Source organism: Protomyctophum parallelum, assembly GCF_964188405.1.
Source record: "Protomyctophum parallelum genome assembly, chromosome: 22".
In the NCBI taxonomy this organism is placed as follows: Eukaryota; Metazoa; Chordata; class Actinopteri; order Myctophiformes; family Myctophidae; genus Protomyctophum; species Protomyctophum parallelum.
In genome coordinates, this window is record NC_139714.1 from 10,260,265 (window position 1) to 10,283,424 (window position 23,160).

General features: G+C 44.5%; 1 protein-coding gene across 3 annotated transcripts in view; it reads left to right on the plus strand.

Annotated features, from left to right (window-relative positions):
• braf (B-Raf proto-oncogene, serine/threonine kinase) overlaps nucleotides 1–23,160 on the plus strand; it is a gene marked incomplete at its 5' end in the record, with an annotated part of 47,743 nt that overhangs the window by 16,464 nt on the left and 8,119 nt on the right. Inside the window, 12 exons of one of the 3 annotated variants that reach the window (XM_083757794.1) lie at nucleotides 664–765; nucleotides 2,138–2,428; nucleotides 7,121–7,224; nucleotides 8,547–8,649; nucleotides 9,551–9,699; nucleotides 10,442–10,561; nucleotides 13,434–13,599; nucleotides 16,627–16,666; nucleotides 18,031–18,150; nucleotides 19,811–19,932; nucleotides 20,946–21,063; nucleotides 22,349–22,433. In XM_083757794.1, the coding sequence (XP_083613920.1) occupies nucleotides 664–765; nucleotides 2,138–2,428; nucleotides 7,121–7,224; nucleotides 8,547–8,649; nucleotides 9,551–9,699; nucleotides 10,442–10,561; nucleotides 13,434–13,599; nucleotides 16,627–16,666; nucleotides 18,031–18,150; nucleotides 19,811–19,932; nucleotides 20,946–21,063; nucleotides 22,349–22,433 (1,520 nt within the window). Of the gene's footprint in view, nucleotides 1–663; nucleotides 801–2,137; nucleotides 2,429–7,120; nucleotides 7,225–8,546; nucleotides 8,650–9,550; nucleotides 9,700–10,441; nucleotides 10,562–13,433; nucleotides 13,600–16,626; nucleotides 16,667–18,030; nucleotides 18,151–19,810; nucleotides 19,933–20,945; nucleotides 21,064–22,348; nucleotides 22,434–23,160 lie in introns of those variants that run through there. The other 2 variants (XM_083757793.1, XM_083757792.1) reach the window with 2 other exon arrangements.

A 23,160-nucleotide genomic window follows, 5' to 3' on the forward strand; every position in this document is an offset into this window, starting at 1 on the left:
GCCTATTGGCATGCCCAGAGTTACACAAACTCCGTTCACTTCTTGGGGACAGTCCAATAGCGGCTCTTCTACATAGACTTCTATTGGTTTGTCCCTATTCGAAGGCTTCAAACAGGGGCAACCGGAAATGTACGGAATCCATTGGAGTCTATGGGCTTGTGCGAGTACATGAACCACGTGACTGTGCTGTTTTCTGCCCCCCCCCTCAATATCGCAACTCTTCTATTGGATGGCTCTGGGCACGCCCATATGGGCATTACCCAATCCATATTGGATTGGCGTTTCTGGATTATGCCGGCTATATGTATGGACAAATCGACGATTCTGGATCTCCATATATGTCATTGTGACTATACATGGGCATATCAGATTTGTTTATGGCTATGCCTTTGTGTCAATTAGCCAATTTTATTACAGGATTATATGTAGGCCTACTTTTACATAGTACATTATGTTTACAAAGCATAAAAGACAAACGGAGATGTCATTGAATTAATGTTAAATGCCCCAAAAAACACAATGGAATCATTAATTTTTTATGACAATAAAAATGACACAACTGAAAATGTCAAAGCCCTGGTGCCAGCATGCTGCTCTTTTTCACAAATCGTCGCCAGTTTGGTCGATCGTTCGTGACGTTCTGCGCTTTCTGCCCTCCTCCAGATCTGGAACATCAAGCAGATGATAAAGTTGACACAAGAGCACCTGGAGGCCCTGCTGGATAAATTCGGAGGAGAGCACAACCCTCCGTCCATATACCTGGAGGTAAGAGACACAACCCTCCGTCCATATACCTGGAGGTAAGAGACACAACCCTCCGCCCATAGGTCAAAGGTCCGATCATCACGGTATAACAGCCTGGCTTGCTAGGCCAAGACTGGCAAGCCTCTCATCCCTAAGCCCCCAACAGTGCACACGTTTCAGAGAGGAGCAATCATTGCTACTTCTTATACAGTAAATGGCATGCTAAACTAATGGACACTATAACAATAATAGTTAACCCATTCTGACCTGAGATCAGATTCATACGAGGTTTCCACTGGACACACGCTGGTCTGATTAACCCATTCTGACCTGAGATCAGATTCTAAAAATGTCAGTCGTTCTTCGATTTTTCAAAAATAGCAGACCTACAAGCTCGTATCGCGCCACTCGGTGGCGCGATACGAGCTTGTAGATCTGCTATTTTTCAATAGCTAAAGCATAACATGATGCTAACACCAAAATGGGTTCCCGTTCAGAATGGGTTAAGCTGGCCTTTTCAAATAGCATAATTATTGAGCAGTCCTTACAGTATATTATTATATGTTGACTGTATGTTGTGTATGTTAGACTCTAATGTTGGCAGCTTTAGCTACAGTAGCAAAGCTTTTGCATGCTCGCTAAACTAATGTCACTGCCTGACTCATTCACTCCCATCGCCAAGAGGAATCCTTTGGAAACACCACACTTTAGTTGTAGCCCTTGGAGTGTACGAGGAACGGTCCAGTGACGAGCAGATTGAGTGACTTTTGGAGGGTTATGGTCAAATATATTATATATTTCAGGAAGAACTGTCGGCTATTTTAATGCAGGACAGACATAAAAAGTGAAATGTAGCTACTCCCGTGTCTGTGCGTGTGCTATTTGTGGAAGAATGCTTTTGTCCCATTCATCCTAAACTATTAAAATGAATTCAACCTATAAATATCCAATAGGTCTAACCTCCAAGTAGCTATGAAATCAAGACGTATTACTTTCGTCGGCCAGTTTCCGCGTTCTTTTTTTAATCCCACTGCTTTAACCCATTCTGACCGGCCACCCATTTTGGTGTCGGCATCATGTTATGCTTTAGCTATTGAAAAATAGCAGATCTACAAGCTCATATCGCGCCACCGAGTGGCGCGATACGAGCTTGTAGGTCTGCTATTTTTTGAAAAATCGAAGAACGACTGACATTTTTTAGAATCTGATCTCAGGTCAGAATGGGTTTAATCAGACCAGTGTGTGTCCAGTGGAAACCTCGTATGAATCTGATCTCAGGTCAGAATGGGTTAAAAAGCAGATGTAGCTTAGCTTTGTATTCTCACGTCGCTGGCTTCCATTGAAAATGTGTGAACACAGCATTAACGTCTGTCACGACGTCACTGTTGCCCAGGCGTATGAGGAGTACACCAGTAAGCTGGACGCCCTTCAACAGAGAGAGCAGCAGCTCCTGGAGGCCATGGGCAACGGCACGGACTTCTCCTGCTCCTCCCCGTCGCCGGGCCTCCTCCAGGACGTGAACACGGGGGGCTGCGGCGGCGGAGGCTCGGCCCAAGGCGCCTACCCATCGGCCCCCAACACCCTGGCCGTGCTGCAGAGCCCCAGTGACGCGGCGCGCGCCAACCCCCGCTCGCCACAGAAGCCCATCGTCAGAGTGTTCCTACCCAACAAGCAGCGGACGGTGGTACGTATAGGTCTGCTGTACTATAGGACTGGGCAAATGGGCTCTATGCACAGCGGCTATGCTGGAAAGAAACTGTGCCTCTTCCTTTAATACGTCCTCCGTAGGTGTTACTAACTAGAAGCTCGACCCGCCTGTGGTGGGTCTTTGCGTCTAACGCCGCGTGTTTGTGTCGCAGTGCAAGACACGCGCTGCCCACTAACCATGTGTTTTCTGTGCTGTGTTGCTATTGTTCCGTGGTGGTGGTGTTTCTCCGTGAATGTTGTGTGTCCACTGTCCGTTCACATTCCCGGGCCGTCGCGTCAATATACGTTGCACTGAGAATGAGAATTCAAGTGCGTTGTTTTGGTCAACGCACAGTTCTGCATACTCTGCATATGCCACAGTCTATGGCGTGTGCCTGAGCTGGTGTCGCACAGAGAGAATGTCCACACAAATGTGCGCTCATTCTCTCAAATGTGTGTATATATAGAGATGAAGGCTCTGTTACATTCTGGTCAAACAGAGTCAGGGTGCTGATGTTGTGTATGTTGGCTCACTGGAATGACTCAACTACACCAGTGGGTCTGAAATTGCACCAGGGTTCATCATAGTTCCTTGAGGGGGATCCACAGTTACACAGATACACACCCTGTACAAAGAAACACTACTCGACTCGGCTGCGTAATTGCCGATACCGATGTCGTACAAAATGTCAAATATAAATAAATTAAGCATGAGTCCAAGTCCGTGGCTCTCCCCATGTCCCCCATATTATGGGAACTAGTTTGGCGGAGGGTGTGTAGAGTTCAGGATCACATTAGATAATTGACACAGGGGTGAAAAAGGGGCTACAAAATCGTGGGATAAAAATGATATCAAAAAAAGAACGAAATGGAACAAAGAATAGCCAGCACCACTCCGAAGTCCTTATGGTACTTTTTTCATTAATAAGGCATACACTGACTGGTTTCGGCATCAAGCCTTCCTCAAGCGAACCTTTGGGGTTCAAACATACTCCCAGTCCCAACTCTGGACTCTGCCTTGAAAAGACACCCATTCTCTCAGGCTTATGGCAAATAGTTTGGTTGTTCGTCGTTCATTGTTTTTGATGTAAAGCATCCTTGGGTTCATGAAAGGCGCTATATAAATTCAAGCTTTTATTATTATTATTTATTATACATGCTGAGGAAGACTTGACGCTGAAACGCACCTTATTAACCCATTCTGACCGGGCACCCATTTTGGTGTTGGCATCATGTTATGCTTTAGCTATTGAAAAATAGCAGATCTACAAGCTCATATCGCGCCACCGAGTGGCGCGATACGAGCTTGTAGGTCTGCTATTTTAGAAAAATCGAAGAACGACTGACATTTTTTTAATCTGATCTCAGGTCAGAATGGGTTAATCAGACCAGTGTGTGTCCGGCGGAAACCTCGTATGAATCTGATCTCAGGTCAGAATGGGTTAATTAAAAAGTAACATAAGGCCTTGTTTTGTGTCTACTTGGAAGCACCCTGTCAGTTGTCAGCTGAGCCTGGCATCGTGTCTTCCCTAGGCCTAGGGAAATGTCATGTTCATCTTCCACGTGTTCCACACTACATTAACTTAACCCATTTAGACTTGACGACGATTCTAAAAATGTCCTGACCGTTTTCTGAAAATCCCATGTTTCTATGTTGGTGGTACCAACATAGTCAAGGACCCCCAAAAATATATGTAAATGGCCACCGGCCGCCATCTGAAAATATGTTGTTCCAGGGACCCCCCCCCCCACCCCAGAAGCAAAGATTTGAGTTAAAAACGTTCGCTCTGAAAGCTATAACTGAAAAAAAACCATCGCATGGATGCACCTGGGACGTATCCTCAGTGATGTTTCCTGAGGTCAACGGGGTTTCGGGTCTACCGACATCATACCCCTCACTCAGGCGACACTGCCGGGGTTGATCAAATCCCGATTTACGTCCCAGTAGCTGCCCTCGATCAGTCCATCAGGGAATGAGCAAGGCCACACTGGGAGACTGGGAGAACTCTGTTCCCAGACTCTCCCTGCTGGCAGAATGCAAATGTTGTCCAGCAGGGGGAGTGGTTTCACCAGGCTACATCATACCCCTCACTCAGGCGACCCAGCCGGGCTTGATCAAATCCCGATTTACGTCCCAGTAGCTACCCTCGATCAGTGGGTTCCAAATATTCCAAGATTTGTGCCACATTTTCATGGTTTAAATTTTTTTTAGCAGATCTACAAATTTGTGCCGCACCATGAGCTTGTAGATCTGCTATTTTTCAATAGCTAACGCATAACATAATGCTTAAAACGCCAAAAGGGGTTCCCGTCCAGAATGGGTTAAGGTGCGTCTTAAACAAATGACTCGAGGAGTCCTTGCCGCAGGACTTTAATCATGGAGGCACATGGATGCCAGCCTTGTATGACATGTGTGTACATGGGAGGATTTCTTTCTTAAGTCAAAGTAGCAATACACAATATAGAAATAATCTTTGAAATACTTTGCAAAAAAAGGCCTGTATTTCTGTATTGTAGTAAAGTATTGGGGTAAAATGTGCTTCCGGTGGTAAGCCCAATAGTGGTTATGGCACACATGTAGGCTCTATAATGTAGCCTGGCAGGGGGTCGAAGGTTCGATTCACTCCCCGTCTCTCTCTCTCTGTGTTTACTGTCACTCTACTGTATACTCTCCAAGGCAGAAAATCCCCCCAAAATATCTAAGTAATATAGTAACACGTATATAAGTAGCCTACTTGCAATACCAAAGTAAAAGTACTACATAAAAAAAGGCAAAATCTTTGGAAAATAGCCGATCGAGGATTCTAGCTGTATGTGTTGCAATGCGACACATTGTGAGCTTGCAGATCGTCTATTTCCGAATAGATAGATAGTATAAAACATTAACCTGTTGAATGTATGTTTTGTAATAATCTATAACGACAAAGTAACTCACAGTGGAGTAAATGTATAACAAATGGGGTCAAAGTAAGCGGTACATCAAAAAGGGTACTCGAGTAGATGTATTGTAGTTACTTTTCCACAACTGTGTGGAGAAGGGCCTATTTCTGACAAAGGTCTGTGTTCCAAGAGTCTGACTCTCCCAACAGATTGGCGCGCAGTGTGAGACCAAGGGGAAATGAGGGAGCGAATGTAGGTGACCCCCTTTACTTTGATTAGCTGCACAGCGGGACACTGTCGCCTTGCAGACGGAAAGCTTTTCATACGAGCAGGCCTGCCAAGCAGTGTTGATTTCGTCGACTAAAACTGAGGAAAACTAAATGGAAACTAAATAAAAACTAAGCTACGATGACTAAAACTAAGACTAAATATATTGACAATATTGGCTGCGATGCGTTGTGAGCTTGTAGATAAGCTGTTTTCAGCAAGTGAAAAAAAAACAGTCATTACAACAGCATCAAGGCCCGCTAAAATTAATTTTGTTCAGCTAAATCAACTAGATTTAGGCGACTAAAATCGTATGATATTTAGTGACTAAAACATTCCGGGTCACTAAAATGTGACAAACTATACAAGAGACTACGACTAAAATCTAACCTTTTCATGTCAAGGACCCCCAAATTGTTATTGTTATTGGCTGTGTGGACCCCCATCTGAAAAGGTCTTGTGCCAGGGAACATTTTATTTAACCCATTCTGACCTGAGATCAGATTCATACGAGGTTTCCACTGGACACACACTGGTCTTCGATTTTTCAAAAATAGCAGACCTACAAGCTCGTATCGCGCCACTCGGTGGCGCGATATGAGCTTGTAGATCTGCTATTTTTCAATAGCTAAAGCATAACATGATGCCAACACCAAAATGGGTGCCCGGTCAGAACGGGTTAATTTAAAATTTATATTTTCAGAAATGGAAGATATGTGAGCTCGCAGGCAGCGCCGGCGGCAAGTGATGCGCTCTGCATCTGTCCTTTTTGAATAGCCAACGTATAAATGGATAAAGTGGTTAAAGTGATTGTGTGATTCTATATAAACTACTTCTGTGCAACCCGCAACTACCAATATTTACAAGCGACTTTACAGGGAAAAAAAAAAACGATTTACTTATTTATAATAAGTAATCGTAATAAAATAAGACCCAAGACCTCCAAGGAGGACTGATTGCCACTCCAGGGCATTTTCTTTCACCTTTTTTAGTAGGGCAAATACTCCATTTGATGAAAAGATGATTCAGCAAAAGCTTCCCAAAGCATATAATACAACAAACAATCTCTCCAAACACTTTCCTGGGGTTTTTATGTGGGGTAATATGAGTTTTCAGATATTTTAGTATTTCAAAGTGTACATCCATGATGTCATGGACACTGGGCTCGCGTCCTTCCTGGACTACAATTCCCATAATACTTTGGTCCACTGCTCCTCCTTGTGGATAGGGGGGAGGGCTGTCTTACCCGAGACAACATGTAGTCTAGGAAGAAAGTGAGCCCAGTGTCCATGACATCATGGACACTTTGAAATACTAAAATATCTATTAAAAACACATATTACCCCACATAAAAAACCCCTAGGAAAGTGTTTCTCGTCTCTCCAAACATCATTACGGTGCTATAAGGGGCCAGATGGGTGGCACTGGGCCGTATGCATGTTTTCCTTTTCATACTGTTTTTTAACAAATCGCATATTAGGACTTGACCTAAAAAAGAATCCATGTGTCACTTGGCTGACTGTGACCCTCTGTTGTGTTCCAGGTCCCCGCCCGCTGTGGGATGACTGTACGGGACTCGCTGAAGAAAGCCCTAATGATGCGGGGTCTCATCCCAGAATGTTGTGCCGTCTATAGGATACAGGACGGGTACGTAAGGCCCTTTCGGATTAGTCACAGCACGAATAGAACATATACACCCGTTTAGGCCTGACGTCGAAAGTCTTCTGAAAGAATATATATTCAAAGATTTGTGCCACATTTTCACGATATAAAAAAAATAAATAGCAGACCTACAAGCTCGTAGCGCGCCACTCGGTGGCGCGCTACGAGCTTGTAGATCTGCTATTTTTCAATAGCGAAAGTATAATATAATGCTTAGTTAAAACACCAAAACGGGTTCCCGACGTCCAGAATGGGTTAAAGTTCTCCTGTTACCGCGACTGATTTCAATCATGTGCATATTTTGCGCAGCAAAAGAAAAGATCTACAAGCTCTCAATGCTTACATCTACAAGCTCTCAATGCTCTAAGCATTGAGAGCTTGTAGATCTTTTCTTTTCATTTCTTTTTTCGCTAATACTTTCAGTAAGTGTTTTAAGATTTTGAGGATTTGAAGTGGTCAAAATGGCAGCATGTTCAGAAGCATCTTCCATAAAACCTTAATGGTCTCGGATGTTTTTCATAAAAGCCAAATCGTCAATCTGATTTCTTTACCTGGTAGGCTGGTAGACCTGGTAGAACAGCAGGAACAATGTTACTTAAACGTCCTTACTTTGCATATTGTGTTAATTGTCTAGGAAACGGAGCTAGTGTGAAGGGCTCCTTTCACACTGTTTCACAAATCGCACATTAGGACATGGGCAGTTTTTTAGTTTTATTCTAGTTTCAGTGTAGTCCTACGGGCTGGGTGGTGAGAGGGGAGGGCGATATGTGTCACTGCATGTAGTCCTACGGGCTGGGTGGTGAGAGGGGAGGGCGATATGTGTCACTGCATGTAGTCCTACGGGCTGGGTGGTGAGAGGGGAGGGCGATATGTGTCACTGCATGTAGTCCTACGGGCTGAGAGGGGAGGGCGATATGTGTCACTGCATGTAGTCCTACGGGCTGGGTGGTGAGAGGGGAGGGCGATATGTGTCACTGCATGTAGTCCTACGGGCTGGGCGGTGAGAGGGGAGGGCGATATGTGTCACTGCATGTAGTCCTACGGGCTGAGAGGGGAGGGCGATATGTGTCACTGCATGTAGTCCTACGGGCTGGGTGGTGAGAGGGGAGGGCGATATGTGTCACTGCATGTAGTCCTACGGGCTGAGAGGGGAGGGCGATATGTGTCACTGCATGTAGTCCTACGGGCTGGGCGGTGAGAGGGGAGGGCGATATGTGTCACTGCATGTAGTCCTACGGGCTGGGCGGTGAGAGGGGCGTAAAATGCAACGGGCCAAAAAAACGAATACCCTCTGCTTCCTGTTTCAGAGATAAGAAGCCCATTGGCTGGGACACAGACATCTCGTGGCTCACAGGAGAGGAGCTACATGTGGAAGTGTTGGAAAACGTTCCTCTGACCACACACAACTTTGTAAGTATGGCGGTTATCGTCTATTAAACAACGACGACGACGACGACACATATTGCCTCCTTTCTCTTGGATTGAAGTTCTCCGTCGCCACGACTGAATTCAGTCATTTGAAAATAGCAGATCTACAAGCATGTTGAGTATGTCGGGCACCGAAATTATACACAAATCCACAATACAATCTCTCACAACACTGGCAGAAGCGTCTGCCATAAACCACTGTACACTGCGGTCATGTCAGGTTGTGGCTTGTTCAAATCCGATTTGAGAATAAGGAATTGGGTTGGATTACTTTTTAACACAAATAAAATGTAGGCTACTATATAATATAATATATAATATAATGAATACATGAATCCATTATTCAGTATTATATACACACGTACAGTAGATGAATACATGTTGATAAAATGTTGTGTAATTTAAAAGACAAGACGGTCCAACAGAATATGTATCTGTAGAAGCATTCTGTGTTCTGTATGTACCAAGGTGCATAATGGTATGCATGTATAATATGATATAACATTTGGTAGGCCTACCATTTATTTTTACACTCTGGGGTCACTTTGTGGTTTGGCCCCTTCCTATCTAACTAGCATGTCCCCTAAGAACAATGTGAGACTGCTTAGGACGGTCATCGGACAAAGCCACCACTCTGTAGAATGTCCTTCCACTCGCATTAAGACAAAACGCAGTCAGTTGATACCTTCATAAAGCTTATTTTATGTTTTGTTTCATCCTTTTCTTTTAATATTTTCTCGTATTGTATTGTTTCGTATGTACATCATTTGTTTTGAAAGGCGCTTCACAATTAAACTTTACCTTGACTTACAGAACTGAAAAAGTCTCTCTCTCTCTCTCTCTCTCTCTGTGTCTCTGTGTCTCTGTGTTTTATTTTCGGTAGGTGAGGAAGACTTTCTTCACCCTGGCCTTCTGTGACTTCTGTCGGAAGCTTCTGTTCCAGGGCTTCCGCTGCCAGACGTGTGGCTACAAGTTCCACCAGCGCTGCAGCACCGAGGTTCCCCTCATGTGTGTCAACTACGACCAGCTGGAGTACGTCCCCCGTCCCCCCACAATGCAATAGGACATACACGTGACGTCGCAGTTTGAGAGAAACGGTGTTGTTTTTGACAGGAAATTTAGATTTTGTTTAGTCCTGGTCTTTTGAATCAAAATGTATTTAGTTTTAGTCATGTTTTAGTCATCTGAAATGTCTAGTGTCGAGTAATCATTTTTGGTCGACGACCAAAAAGGCCTTGATGGAATTGTAATGGCTGATTTTACACTTGGTTGCATGCGTTTGTAGAGCCGAGCGCAACGGGGAAACTACAAAAGATACAAAGCGACGCGGCGTATCTGTCGCCGAGTCTTTGTGGAAGTGCTGATCGATCGACACACTCCTTGACATCAAGTATGTGTCCAACGAGTAAAATATGAAGCCTGGGAACACAAAACTAGCGGACAGAAGTAATTAGTCCTCCGTCCTCCCCTTAAAAGCAGGAGTTGTGTGGAGAGAAATTGTGAGTGGAAATAGTTTGTAGCAGCCACAAATGCCGGGCGTCGCTTTGTATCTTCATTCTTCCATTGAAAATGAATGGTAGGCTGTTAGCTGTCTGCCAGTGTGAACAAGTGTGAACAGCAATATTGGCCAGCCCTACTTTGTACTCTTCCATCGACGTGTCCTGACTTCTGGATTGCCGGAGAGACACAGCGTTGTGTCAATGTCTAATCTGCTGCAGCTTGTTGCTGGTGTCCCAAGTTCTTTAGCGTTGTGTCAATGTCTAATCTGCTGCAGCTTGTTGCTGGTGTCCAAGTTCTTTGAGCACCACCCGCTCACCCAGGAGGAGATGTCCTCTGAAGGCACCACCCCCGTGTCCGAGGTCTGCCCCTCGATGCCTCCGTCCGATTCCTCTGGGTGAGTCCTCCTGGCCACACTAGTGCAGTAGGCCTTTAGCAGCCATCACAGAATCACCCGTGCGTCGTCATTTGAGCTTATATTATGCTATTATTTGATCTGAGGGGTGTGTATTAAGTGATGTATATCCGTTTGTTTGGTTAAAATAGCTCTGTATTCTGACTGTACTGTATGTGTATGTATCAGAATAACCGGTTGAGGTACCAATTTCATCTGAACTAGGGCTGGGCGATATGACGATATATATCGTATTTTCGATAGAAAATGTCTATCACGAAAAAAAAGCTATATCGCTTATATCGCCGTTTCGCTTTACGGCAGTATTTTACGTCACAGCGCTTATATACGGCATGCCCAGCAGCCCACCGCACGCACTGAAAACAGTGAGCCAACACCTTTCGGATGTCTTCTCTATTATATACTCTAAGGCCAACACGACCACAACACAAGCCGAGGTGGTGCTTGCACCTAAAAGAGGGGCAACGTCTTCCATTGTATGGATATGGAAGTGGTTTTGATTACATGAAGGGAGATGATGGCTGACGAGATTCAGAGCGGTGTAAGGGGCACGTTCGGAAATACCACACCGGAGCGAACTCATCTATCAGGTTGCATTGCACAGTGCGCCTAGTGCGCTATTTCCGAACGCGCCCTAAAGTAACCGGTCATTCACTGTTATAAATGCAGGTTTCATGTTGGGTCAAATTGATAAATTGCGTGAGCCACGCATGTTTTACACAGTTGAACAATAAGCTTGTCCGTCGTCGGGTGCACTGCAAACTTCTTCCAAGACGAAGACGTTCCTCTTACCTGTGAAGTCCTCCTGCTGCGTGTCTGTCTTGTTTTATTGTTCCAAATAAATTATTCCATTTGAAAAGTCCTTAATTCAGCAACAGCTTACAACAACAACACAAGACGCTGACTTTGTTGTGATCATCAAAAAAAAAGGAAAAGAAAAAGCCCCACTCGTCGCAGACGATGCCCACAGCTGGGCATGGAGAGTTGACGACAAGATCGCGTTCTCTCTCACTCTCTCTCACTCTATCGCCTGTAGTCAATTAAACATCGTTAAGCTGCCCAACGTCTTTAACAAACTAAACTATAACTACAACAGAACATGTTGATTCCCTATACAGAGCTTAAATGAACTGAAACAACTGTAGTGACAAACTGTGACATGAGATATTTATTTTTTCCTTAAGCCAATTTAATGCAGACACAGGCCTGTACTTCTGTGTCTGAATGGCAACGTCTTATTTCTTTCTTTTTTTCTTTTTAATTGTCATAATAATAATTATTATTAATAATACTAATAAAACTTTATTTGTATAGCACCTTTCATGACATGAAATGCAGCTCTCAAAGTGCTTTACAGAGCAATGGAGAAAAAAAGAAAAGCAAGGCAACGACATTAAAAAACAAGCAGTGATGCAATACAGTGAGGACATGAATAACAAAAAATAAAAGATCAATTAAAAGCAATGTTGTAGAAGTGGGTCTTGAGCTGTGCTTTAAAAATGTCTACAGAGGCTGAACAATTGAGTTCAGCCTCTAATTATTATTATATACATTTTATTTTGTAATATTTTTGTACTTGCTTTGGGCCTGTCTGTGCATGGGAAGGGCATCAGTATTATATTCATATAAGTAGACTGGATAATGTGAATTTAATTGTTTTTTGAGTGGTGCAACCATTATAGACAGCTATGTGTGTCCCTGTCCCTGTATCCGAGCACGGAAATAGCATAACTATTGTCACCACCAAGTGTCACTGTTGTGCAGCCTAACACAGACAGAGGCCAGGGAGGAGAGCTTGTACAGTACAGTACAGTACAGTACAGTACAGTACAGTACAGTACAGTACAGTACAGTACAGCCCAAGTACAGTAAAGTACTCGACCTGAACAAAAATCAATTCTTTTAGATAAAAAAATAGGTATCGTAAAAAATATGCTATATCGTGAGTATATCGTTATCGTGATAAAATAAATTCTATATCGTGATATGAGATTTTGTCATATCGCCCAGCCCTAATCTGAACAATTCGATTCAATTTTATTAACCCATTCTGACCGGGCACCCATTTTGGTGTCAGCATCATGTTATGCTTTAGCTATTGAAAAATAGCAGATCTACAAGCTCATATCGCGCCACCGAGTGGCGCGATACGAGCTTGTAGGTCTGCTATTTTTGAAAAATCGAAGAACGACTGACATTTTTTAGAATCTGATCTCAGGTCAGAATGGGTTTAATCAGACCAGTGTGTGTCCAGTGGAAACCTGGTATGAATCTGATCTCAGCTCAGAATGGGTTAAAGTGTCAGGCCTGGTCCGCAATCACACTTGATCTGCAGCCGGGGCCCCATAATAACGGTCCATAGAAACCTGCAATATTGGAGACGCATCGGGATCTGGTCCCTGGATGTTGAGTTAGTCGCAGTTACAGGATAAACAAGTGAAATTGTGAAAAAGTGATGAAAGCAAAAAATGAGAGGGCAAATTTTTAATTGGTACAATAAAGGTCTAACGTGGAAGCTGATAAATTGGTCTCCTGATGTGATGAAATTGATGACCCAGCTGAACAACAAACACTATACAGCAATGATTACTCAGAATTTAGAGCTTTTGGTGGCACAGTCTGTAGTGCTGTCGCCCCTCAAAAATATCCCTTGAACCCACTTTAAAAGAGATGTCCTATTTCCATCTTATTTGCGTCTTCTGTGAGTACACACTTTGCCACTCTATAACGTTGGTGTTTTGTGGGTGGGGGGGCTTTTTGAAGGTGCGTGAATCCTGCGTATTTCAGTGTTGAGTCTCTTCCGTCCTCACACCGTTCTCCCAACGTGAGCCGTCTCGTCTCTTCCCCGCAACAGGTCCCTGTGCCATGCCACTGTGTCCCCGTCCAAGTCCATTCCCATCCCCCAGGGGTTCCGTCCCGGTGGCGGCGAGGAGGACCACCGCAACCAGTTTGGCCAGCGGGACCGCTCGTCCTCGGCCCCCAACGTCCATATCAACACCATTGAGCCTGTTAACATTGATGTGAGTCTGTCATGCATGTCGTGGGTCTTCAACGTGGGCTTCCGGGACCCCTGGGCGCAATCTTTGTGTGATTGGAACTTGTATTCTGCATTAAAGGGCCACTTCACCCCCTTTGCAACCAGATCTTATTTTAATGATGTTTGGGAGACAAGAAACACTTTCCTGGGGTTTTTTATGTGTTTTTAGATATGTTAGTATTTCAAAGTCTCTGTGATGTCACGGACACTGGTCTCACTTCCTTCCTGGACTACATGTTGTCTCAGTAAGACAGCCCTCCCCCTATCCACAAGGTGGGGTGAGTGCGTTATGGTAATTGTAGTAATCCAGCAGTGAGACCAGTGTCCACTGTACATGACTGACATCACAGACACTATAAACACGTATTACCCACATACAAACCCCAGGGAAGTGTTTCTTGTCTCCCAAACATCATTAAAATAAGATGTGGTTGCAAAAGGGGTGAAGTGCCCCTTTAACCACTTGAACCCTAGAATCCCTATTCTGAGGTTAGCATCAGTGGAAAACAGATGTATGTAGAACTCACAAGCTTGTGAGCTTGTAGGTCTGTTGTTTTTGAGGGTTTGTGAGGAGGAGGAAAAAGTGCAGGCCAAGTACAAGGTCAACGGTCAAGTATTGAGGGCTTAAAGGGATAGTTCCCTATGGAGACACAAAGGAGACTCTTTGGCCCTCATTTATCAATCGAGTGTAAAATCTGCCACAGATTCGAGTGCAGGTTTCGTAGTACACCCACGTCGCCACGGCATTTATAAAGTGATCGCAAACAGCTGATCCTTCCTTAATTTCGTTCTGACGTTAATAAATGTCACGGCTGAAATCTATCTGGCACGCCCTATTAAATCTAGCCTCGCCCTCGTTTTTGCGACATGAACAACGGCAATACGTTTCCTGAAACCATGGTTACATGAAAAAATAGGTTTCTCCCGTGCCTTGCTGCCCGCCTCACCCCCCTCTCACAGCACGCACACGCAACTTGCAAGTCCAACTAACTGGTGTGTTGTTAAACAAATAAAGAACGAACACCTGCATGAATTAAATAAAGTTGTAGGCTATTTAATTTATGCAGGGTCCCTGTCTGTTTCCCTCTCACCTCGCTTGCCTTGCTGTCATGCACGCACGCACTTACATGACACATTAAATAAAGCTGTCTGTTTCTCCTCTTGCTTCGCTTCCCTTGCTGCCCGCCTCACCCCCTGCACGCACGCACGCACATATCGCAATTTGCAAGCAACTGTCTCTCTCTATCACAGTGGTCCGTCCGTGACCAACTGACCAAGTGACCATGCACGTTCGACAGTCTATTTAGATTGCCTCGCAGTCGTTAGTCACTGCAGTGGCCGGGCTGTCAACTGTCATTATATGAATGTGCAGCCAAAACCGTATATAGCCTCATGTGTGGCTGGTGGTGGGCTGGCTGGGTAATATACCTATATCTCCGATGCAGTTCCCACTTGCGCTGGCAGCCTGGCACGGTACATTTGGCATTCGAGCAACGCGTCGGGTTTATTATATTGCACATATACCGTAACTCCAGAAAGACATCGGCCTGCTGTAGATTAGGCTACAGTAGGCTATACCACGTTGGGACTCCGCAGCTGAGCTGCTGCACTATACTCTCCAACGTCCCGTCATGGAAATATTTCAGCACAGACAGCCCAAATCCTCGCATGTATGCGCTCATGCAAAACACTGTTTAAATGGCTTAAGCATCTCTTGCAACATTGTTTTTAATTGCGCGATTTTATCTCCTACTAATTTCATATGACACATGTATTCCTTAACATTTTTATTTATTTATTTTTTATGTAGCCCATATACATTATACATACCTTTTATATAAACATTTTAGGAGTGAATACATATATGTTTAGATGCCTGTGACAGCCTCTCAGCTGGTCAAACAATGCTGCTCCGACAGAAAAACGGCCAAGGACAAAGCTACGCCAGCTGCCGAGCAGACGTGGGTTTTGAACGTTGTCACGTTCAATTTCAAGCTTTGCCGGAAATGTTAAATGCCGAAAATGTCGGTAATTTCGGCGTGCGCCCATATTTTGGCGTACGCACGGTTGATAAATGAGGGCCTTTGTGTCTCTGAATTCAAGTCTCCATGGGGTGAGTAAATCGATAGAAAAAAAGTAATTTTGGGGGTGAACTTTGCCTTTAATCTATCAATCAAATATTTGATTAACCCAAGTGATTATTAATTTGGACCATGAAAGGACAGTAAAATAAAGTGAAAGGTAAATGTCATCTGAACCCCAACAGACATGTTGACATTGTTTATTTGCCCAGCGTTTAAAACTCACAGGGTGTGTTCGGAAATCTGCACTGACCTCACTGGTGTGCCCTCTTGTCGTTTGTTCATTCAGTACACTCGGTGTGTTGTCGTTCGAAAAATCTACGCACTGCGGTGTCTCGAGCGCCCCCGCGGTGGGCGAAATTGCTCCTCTGAGCTTTATTATTACACACACACGAACGTGTAGAAGACCAACAGCAGGTAGGCTAATGTCATGCTAATTAGCTTTCAATGTTACAGGAAGGTGTGTTGTTTTAACTGGTCGCTTGTGAATAAGCCACACTCGGCGCGCTCTATGACGTCACCACCCAGTGCACACAGAAATAAACTGAGCACATTCCCGGTGTGGATTCCCGAACACACCCCCACAGTTGCCGTCGGGCAACTCCTGTACTCCTCCCTTTCTGCGTTTGGTATATTAGAGATGTCACAAAATTCTCTGCTTTCTGTTCCCATAACAGCATTTGTGGCGGACAAGATATTCTACTGCCAATAACTAAATAAAGAACAGAACATTTCCAAACGCATTTTTTCCCCCTGATGAAAGTAGAGACTCCCTTCTTTCTTTTGATGTATTTGGTGTTTAGACACTCGTAGAACAGAATATTCCGTGGGTCTTGATTGAGATTGCTCAAAAACACTGGCAGTGGCTGCAGACTGCCGTAGAGAGACTGTCAGTAGATGAGTTAAATCTCCCTCTGTTTGGTTTTCAGGACTTGATTGGAGATCAAAGTTTACAGAGGTCAGACGGAGGTAAGAACGATGTCCAAACGGCTCCATTTTCCCCACTCGATGGCGTTGTCCCACCGTCCTGTCTGTCTGCTCTTTATTTTTGTGTCCTCCGCGGCCCTCGACGTTCAGCTAGTTCCGTTTCTTTCTTTTTTGTTTAATCCTGCTTCCATCTCTCCTAACCCAGTGGTTCTCAAAGTGGGGTGCAGTCCGGGGGACCCCCAGGGGTCCTTGAGGGGGTTCCAGGGGGTCCCCAGCTAAAAGTAGCACAACAAAGTCAGTAACCACTTTAAGCCCCTATAAACCATTGAAAATAGCCGACGTACAAGCTCACAACACGCCATGAAGCAACGCATTGTGAGCTTGTAGATGTGCTTTTTTCAGTCAATTGAAGCTCAGTCGTTGGCTTGATTTTTTCCTTGACGTCTTTCCTTTGATACGGCTTTGCTAAAGCATCTAACAGCTGTAAGTGAAGTCATTGACAAAAGGGGTGTGTGTTGTCATATCTTATTATTTAGACTCAGATGAGTGAAGGGCAGGGGTCATCACCATGCCAGCTTGTGATGGGCATTTGGACATACGCAATTAGTTTGATTGATTGCATACTTTCACAGTGAGTGGTCAATAATGTTACCAGAAACACATAGACCCTAAATGTAAAACTTTATGCCAATGTGCTACACATTTAACAAATGATTGTATTTCTGCATTAATTAAATCGGTGTCCTACCTATTCCGATTCAGTCTATTTCGTGTTTGAGATTTCAATAACTGCATCCTATCGGTACAGTCAGTAATTTCATCACACATTTCTGGTACAAAATAACATAACGTTGTAATGAAAAGTTTAAATATTTTTTTATTCAATGATTTGCCACAGACATTGACAAGTCTTGCCTAGTACGGACACATTGATGACCCCTGTTGAAGGGACATACCGATCAGATGTTTAACCCATTCTGACCAGAGACCAGATTCTAACGCACAGAAGAATGGTGGTTCTTTAACGCATTTTGACCTGAGATCAAATTCTAAAAGATGTCTCCTAAATCCTGACAGTTTTCAAAAATAGCAGACCTACAAGCTCGTAAGCACGCCACTCGGTGCTATTTGGCTGCTATTTTTGAAAAACGACTGACAAAGAAACATAGCTTTTTCAGAAAACTTGTCAGGATGTAGAAGACATTTTTAGAATCGGATCTCAGGTCAAAATGGGTTAATTAGTTAATTCATAATGTTTGGGGACAAGATATTGGTTTTTTGGGGGGGGGGGTTTGGGGGGAAACCCCTGGAGGAGTGAGCTGTCGGCCCAGCGGAGCAGCTAGCTGTGACATCAGGGCCTTCAGGGTGATGGTTGTGTGTCTTGTCTCTCTCTTACCCCCCTGCAGCCCCCCCGACCCATCCCGCCCGCTGCTTGAGGAAGCACCGAACGCGGACCTCAAGTCCCCTCCTATACTCCTACCCCAATGACATAGTCTTTGATTTTGAGCCCGAGCCTGTATTCCGAGGTAGCTAGGCCCTCTGTGTGTGTGTGTGTGTGTGTGTGTGTCCGTGTGTGCGTGTTGGTGTGTGTTGGTGTGTCCCCTCCACGCCCCCCCACCCCCCCCCCACCTTCTCTCCTAACCTCAACCACCCTAAAGCCTGATTTAAATGCAAAAACGGCAAATCTAAAAGCTTGCGTCGCAACCCTTCGAGCCTTTTAGATCTGCCTTTTTTTTTTCTTCTTTTTTTTTTCTTGCTTGCAACACTGGCGCGCAACTTCGGCCTTGATCACCTGCCTGCCCTTTCTTTGTGTCACATTTGCCTGTGTGTTTTTGCTCTTTTTGACTCTGACCTCACACGCTCTCTCACACACGCTCTCTACACCCCCACCCCCCCAAGCGCCCAACCCACCCTCAACCGCCCCATCCACCCCGGATTCCGCCAGACATACCCAAGTTTGTCCGTTTTGCATTTCTCGCTGACCAAACTGATTAGGCCGCTGCTTGCACGCATCAGGGCTTCAGAGTAGCTATCTATCATTAATGAAACTTTTGTCATTATAACAAACAATGCAATCGCAATGCAACTGTCATGTTGTGGATGTGAAATAACAAGTTTCTCTCGATGAGTTCCTTTTGGGTAGATTTGTGTAGCAGAGTGTAGTAGAGTAGCCTGTCCAAAGCTCAGAATAAAGAACTGGCTATAGCCCTGCCTGAGAAGCCTAATATCTGGCAGTATTTGGTGGGGACACCAGTTTGAGTTAAAGGTGGTTACACTGGTAATTATGCCCGTGTGCTGAAATGGCGCCCCACGCTAAACAGACTCACGGTTTGTTGATCGGTTTAAAGCTGCAATCCGGCACCTTTTCTTTACTGAACAAAAAAATGTATTTTAGCCAATCCGACACTACAATAATAACTAACACAACTGTGGTAGCTGGAGGTGGACTCCTGTGATTGGGTAGGACGCCTACTGGTTGACGAGTGGTATTGCCTGGAGCTCAAAGCGGGGACATTACGTCTTGGCTCGTGGCAGTAGAAATCCCGGCCCTCGCCCGCGGGAGACGCGGGTTCGAATCCCGGTCGGAATGTAAATCTTATGGATTTGGTGGTTTTGGAATATTGCGATGGAACCAAAAAGAGCCCTAGCATCAGATCGAAGCAGGTGCCGCCACATCACATATCCCACACTTCCTCTCCCTCACTGCATGTGGTGTATGACCTCACCTCACAACACACTAGGGGTGCAACCATTAATCAAACTAGTCGATAATAACAACTAAATATAATTAAAAAATTAAATAAAATCATAAAATAATCGATCCCTATTCTGGGCATGTCATAAATTATAGGAATTTTTTCTTTTATAGTGAAAATAGCCGATCTACGAGGTCACAAAGCGCTGCGATGCGACACATTGTGAGCCTGTATAGATTTAGCTAGCTATTTTCACTATTTCTGCACCTTTTTGTGTTTTAACGGTTCGTTGGTCTAGAAATTGCAAAAACGATAAACGCGCACACAATTATTATACAAAGTAATCAATATAGAATGAACTGCAAGAAATGAATGGATAGTTGCAGCCCTACGACACACCACACAGACAGCAGACCACACGCCCCACACCCACTACACCCACCCTGACACCCAAGTTTTCCCTCTATCTTTCACTCCCTCTCTCTCTCAGGGTCCACGCCGGGCCTTTCGGCCACGCCTCCTGCGTCGATGACCAGCGTGAAGCCCCAGAAGTCGCCGTGCCCGCAGAGGGAGCGCAAGTCGTCGTCGTCGTCCGAGGACCGCAATAAGATGGTGAGCGGTGATTGGTTCTGCTTGACGTTTCAATGAGATGGTGCGCGGTGATTGGTTCTGCTTGACGTTTCAATGAGATGGTGCGCGGTGATTGGTTCCGCTTGACGTTTCAATGAGATGGTGCGCGGTGATTGGTTCCGCTTGACGTTTCAATGAGATGGTGCGCGGTGATTGGTTCCGCTTGACGTTTCAATGAGATGGTGCGCGGTGATTGGTTCTGCTTGACGTTTCAATGAGATGGTGCGCGGTGATTGGTTCCGCTTGACGTTTCAATGAGATGGTGCGCGGTGATTGGTTCCGCTTGACGTTTCAATGAGATGGTGCGCGGTGATTGGTTCCGCTTGACGTTTCAATGAGATGGTGAGCGGTGATTGGTTCCGCTTGACGTTTCAATGAGATGGTGCGCGGTGATTGGTCCGCTTGACGTTTCAAAAAACGTGGCGCATTGTGAGCTCTGCAAGTCTGTACTGTTGAGTAGGGACGGGACGGTAATATGAAACTCTCATGTCATGATTATTGTGACCAAAATAAGTATGCTATTTACAAGATTATTGCAATAACACCGGTACCGAAACTGCAGCTTGGCAAAGGTGAATTAATCCCAGTGTATGACAAAGGACCATTGTTAACGATACATTTAAGTCTCCGTGATATGATTGTGAGCGTTGTTTTTAATCACGAGATTGTCAGTGCTGGTTGTCCTGAGGTGTATTCTTCTGACTACACGTGTCATTATGAGCCAATCGGGGAAGGGGATCAACGTCACGTGATTCTTTGTGTGTCTCAAAGAATGTGATTATTGCCAGAATTGCGGAAAGTTTAGAAAATGTGGCGGTCCCGTTTTCATTTTTCGCTGCATTGGTGGTTGTTGCAAATAACTTGCAATCACCATTATGTTGCGCTGTGACAAAAAAAAACACATAAAATGTAACCATGTGTACATTCCGAAATACCCGTATGTGTGTGTCAAAAAATTATGGGATTTATGCTGGCTGGGTTTTTCCCTTGAACAGAAGAGCCTGGGGAGAAGAGACTCGAGTGACGACTGGGAGATTCCTGAGGGTCAGATCACACTGGGCCAGAGGATAGGCTCTGGCTCCTTTGGAACTGTCTACAAGGGAAAGTGGCACGGTACGTCTCACCTCAGATGCCCAATAAATACAAGGCAGAAACCTTGTATATATTTCAACTTTTTACGTTTATTTTTTCCACATAATGCTCTACTTAATCGTACAAACATGTCAAGCTAAAAGTAGTGAAAATAGCTGATCTACAAGCTTTTTTTTGGTTCCATTTCCTGACTTGGGCATGCAGTACAAGGTCTCCATTCGACGGTGACGGTATGCATGTTAACATTCTATTTAGGGTTGTCCCGGTTGGATCGGCTGATCAGAAATCGGCTCCGATCACATGATTTTCAAAAGATCGGAATCGGGGAGAAAAGATCTTTAATTTTTAATTGTCTAATGGAAATCTCAAGAAAGATGTATAAGCAGTGAGATTTTGTAAAAAAAAAAAAAACTGTTGTGTTTATGCTAGTTGTTTTCCTTCTGGTCCCAGTCCGAGATCATCAAACAAAGACTATAGTCACAATCAGTGGCGTGAATGACACACACAGTATGATGAAAACAAAGGAAATGCATGATGGCATAGGTGTCTGTAGTACTCTCTGAATGAGAGAGATGCTCTTTAACCCATTCTGACCTGAGATCAGATTCATACGAGGTTTCCGCCGGACACACACTGGTCTGATGAACCCATTCTGACCTGAGATCAGATTCTAAAAATGTCAGTCGCTCTTCTATTTTTCAAAAATAGCAGACCTACAAGCTCGTATCGCGCCACTCGGTGGCGCGATATGAGCTTGTAGATCTGCTATTTTTAAATAGCTAAAGCATAACATGATGCCGACACCAAAATGGGTGCCCGGTCAGAATGGGTTAAGAGTTTTAACTTAGAACTGTATTCACTCTAATTAACCAATACATCATTATTGTATTCACTCTAATTAACCAATACATCATTATTTTGGCTATGATTCCATGCATTTCATAGAAAATAAAACAAAACACTGACAGTCAATCTAATAAAAGTATAGTCACATTTTGCCTTTCAATGATTGAAAGGCAACACAACAGACTAGACTAGAGTGACATAGATTAGGATATTTGCTATTGTGATAATGGCATAAGTGTTATATAAAAATATAAAGATTGGATCGGGATAGATCGGTATCGGCATGTCTAAAAAATCAAATGATCGGAATCGGACCGGGAGGAAAAAAAAACGTGATCGGAAAAACATCCCTAATTCTATTCATTCCATTCACACATCTCTTGTGTGAAAGTTGATCCTAGAGTGTAGTGAAGTTGATCCTAGAGTGTAGTCCTGACTGTCTCCATGCATGCTCTCGCAGGTGATGTGGCGGTGAAGATGTTGAATGTCACCGCTCCCACGCCTCAGCAACTTCAGGCTTTCAAGAATGAAGTGGGAGTCCTCAGGTATCCGTCGTTATCCTTCACCACATGGACCCTATGCCCCGTTTTGACCTGAGATCAGATTCATACGAGGTTTTCCACTGGACACACACTGGTCTGATGAACCCATTCTGACCTGAGATCAGATTCTAAAAATGTCAGTCGTTATAGCAAAAATAGCAGACCTACAAGCTCGTATCGCGCCACCGAGTGGCGCGATACGAGCTTGTAGGTCTGCTATTTTTCAATAGCTAAAGCATAACATGATGGCAACACCAAAATGGGTGCCCGGTCAGAATGGGCTAGAGCAGTGGTTCCCAAATGTTTTCATGTCAAGGACCCCCAAAATAACACCTATTACTAGCCCACGGACCCCCATTTGAAAACATACGCCAAGGACCCCCCATAAGAGAAGATTTTGTTTTTCATCTCTAGCAGTGATTCTCAACCTGTTTTAATTTCAAGGACCCCCACTTTGATATGCAACAGGCTTACTACGGTTAATGGAATTTCTATCTCTGGGACCGCCGATTTATGTTGTAAAAATCAATGTTAATTTGTCTCCGTGTAAGCGGGCAAACCGGGAGGGAAACAATGAAACATGCGACGGCCTCACTCCACATGCGGATCGATGTAAACCAACGTAAACAAGCAGCCAAGCAGGAGTGGTGCTATGCATGCGTGGCTGGTCTATCTGGCAGCGTGTCACCGCATCCTGCACCTGTCAAGCACACTACAGCATTTTCAATCA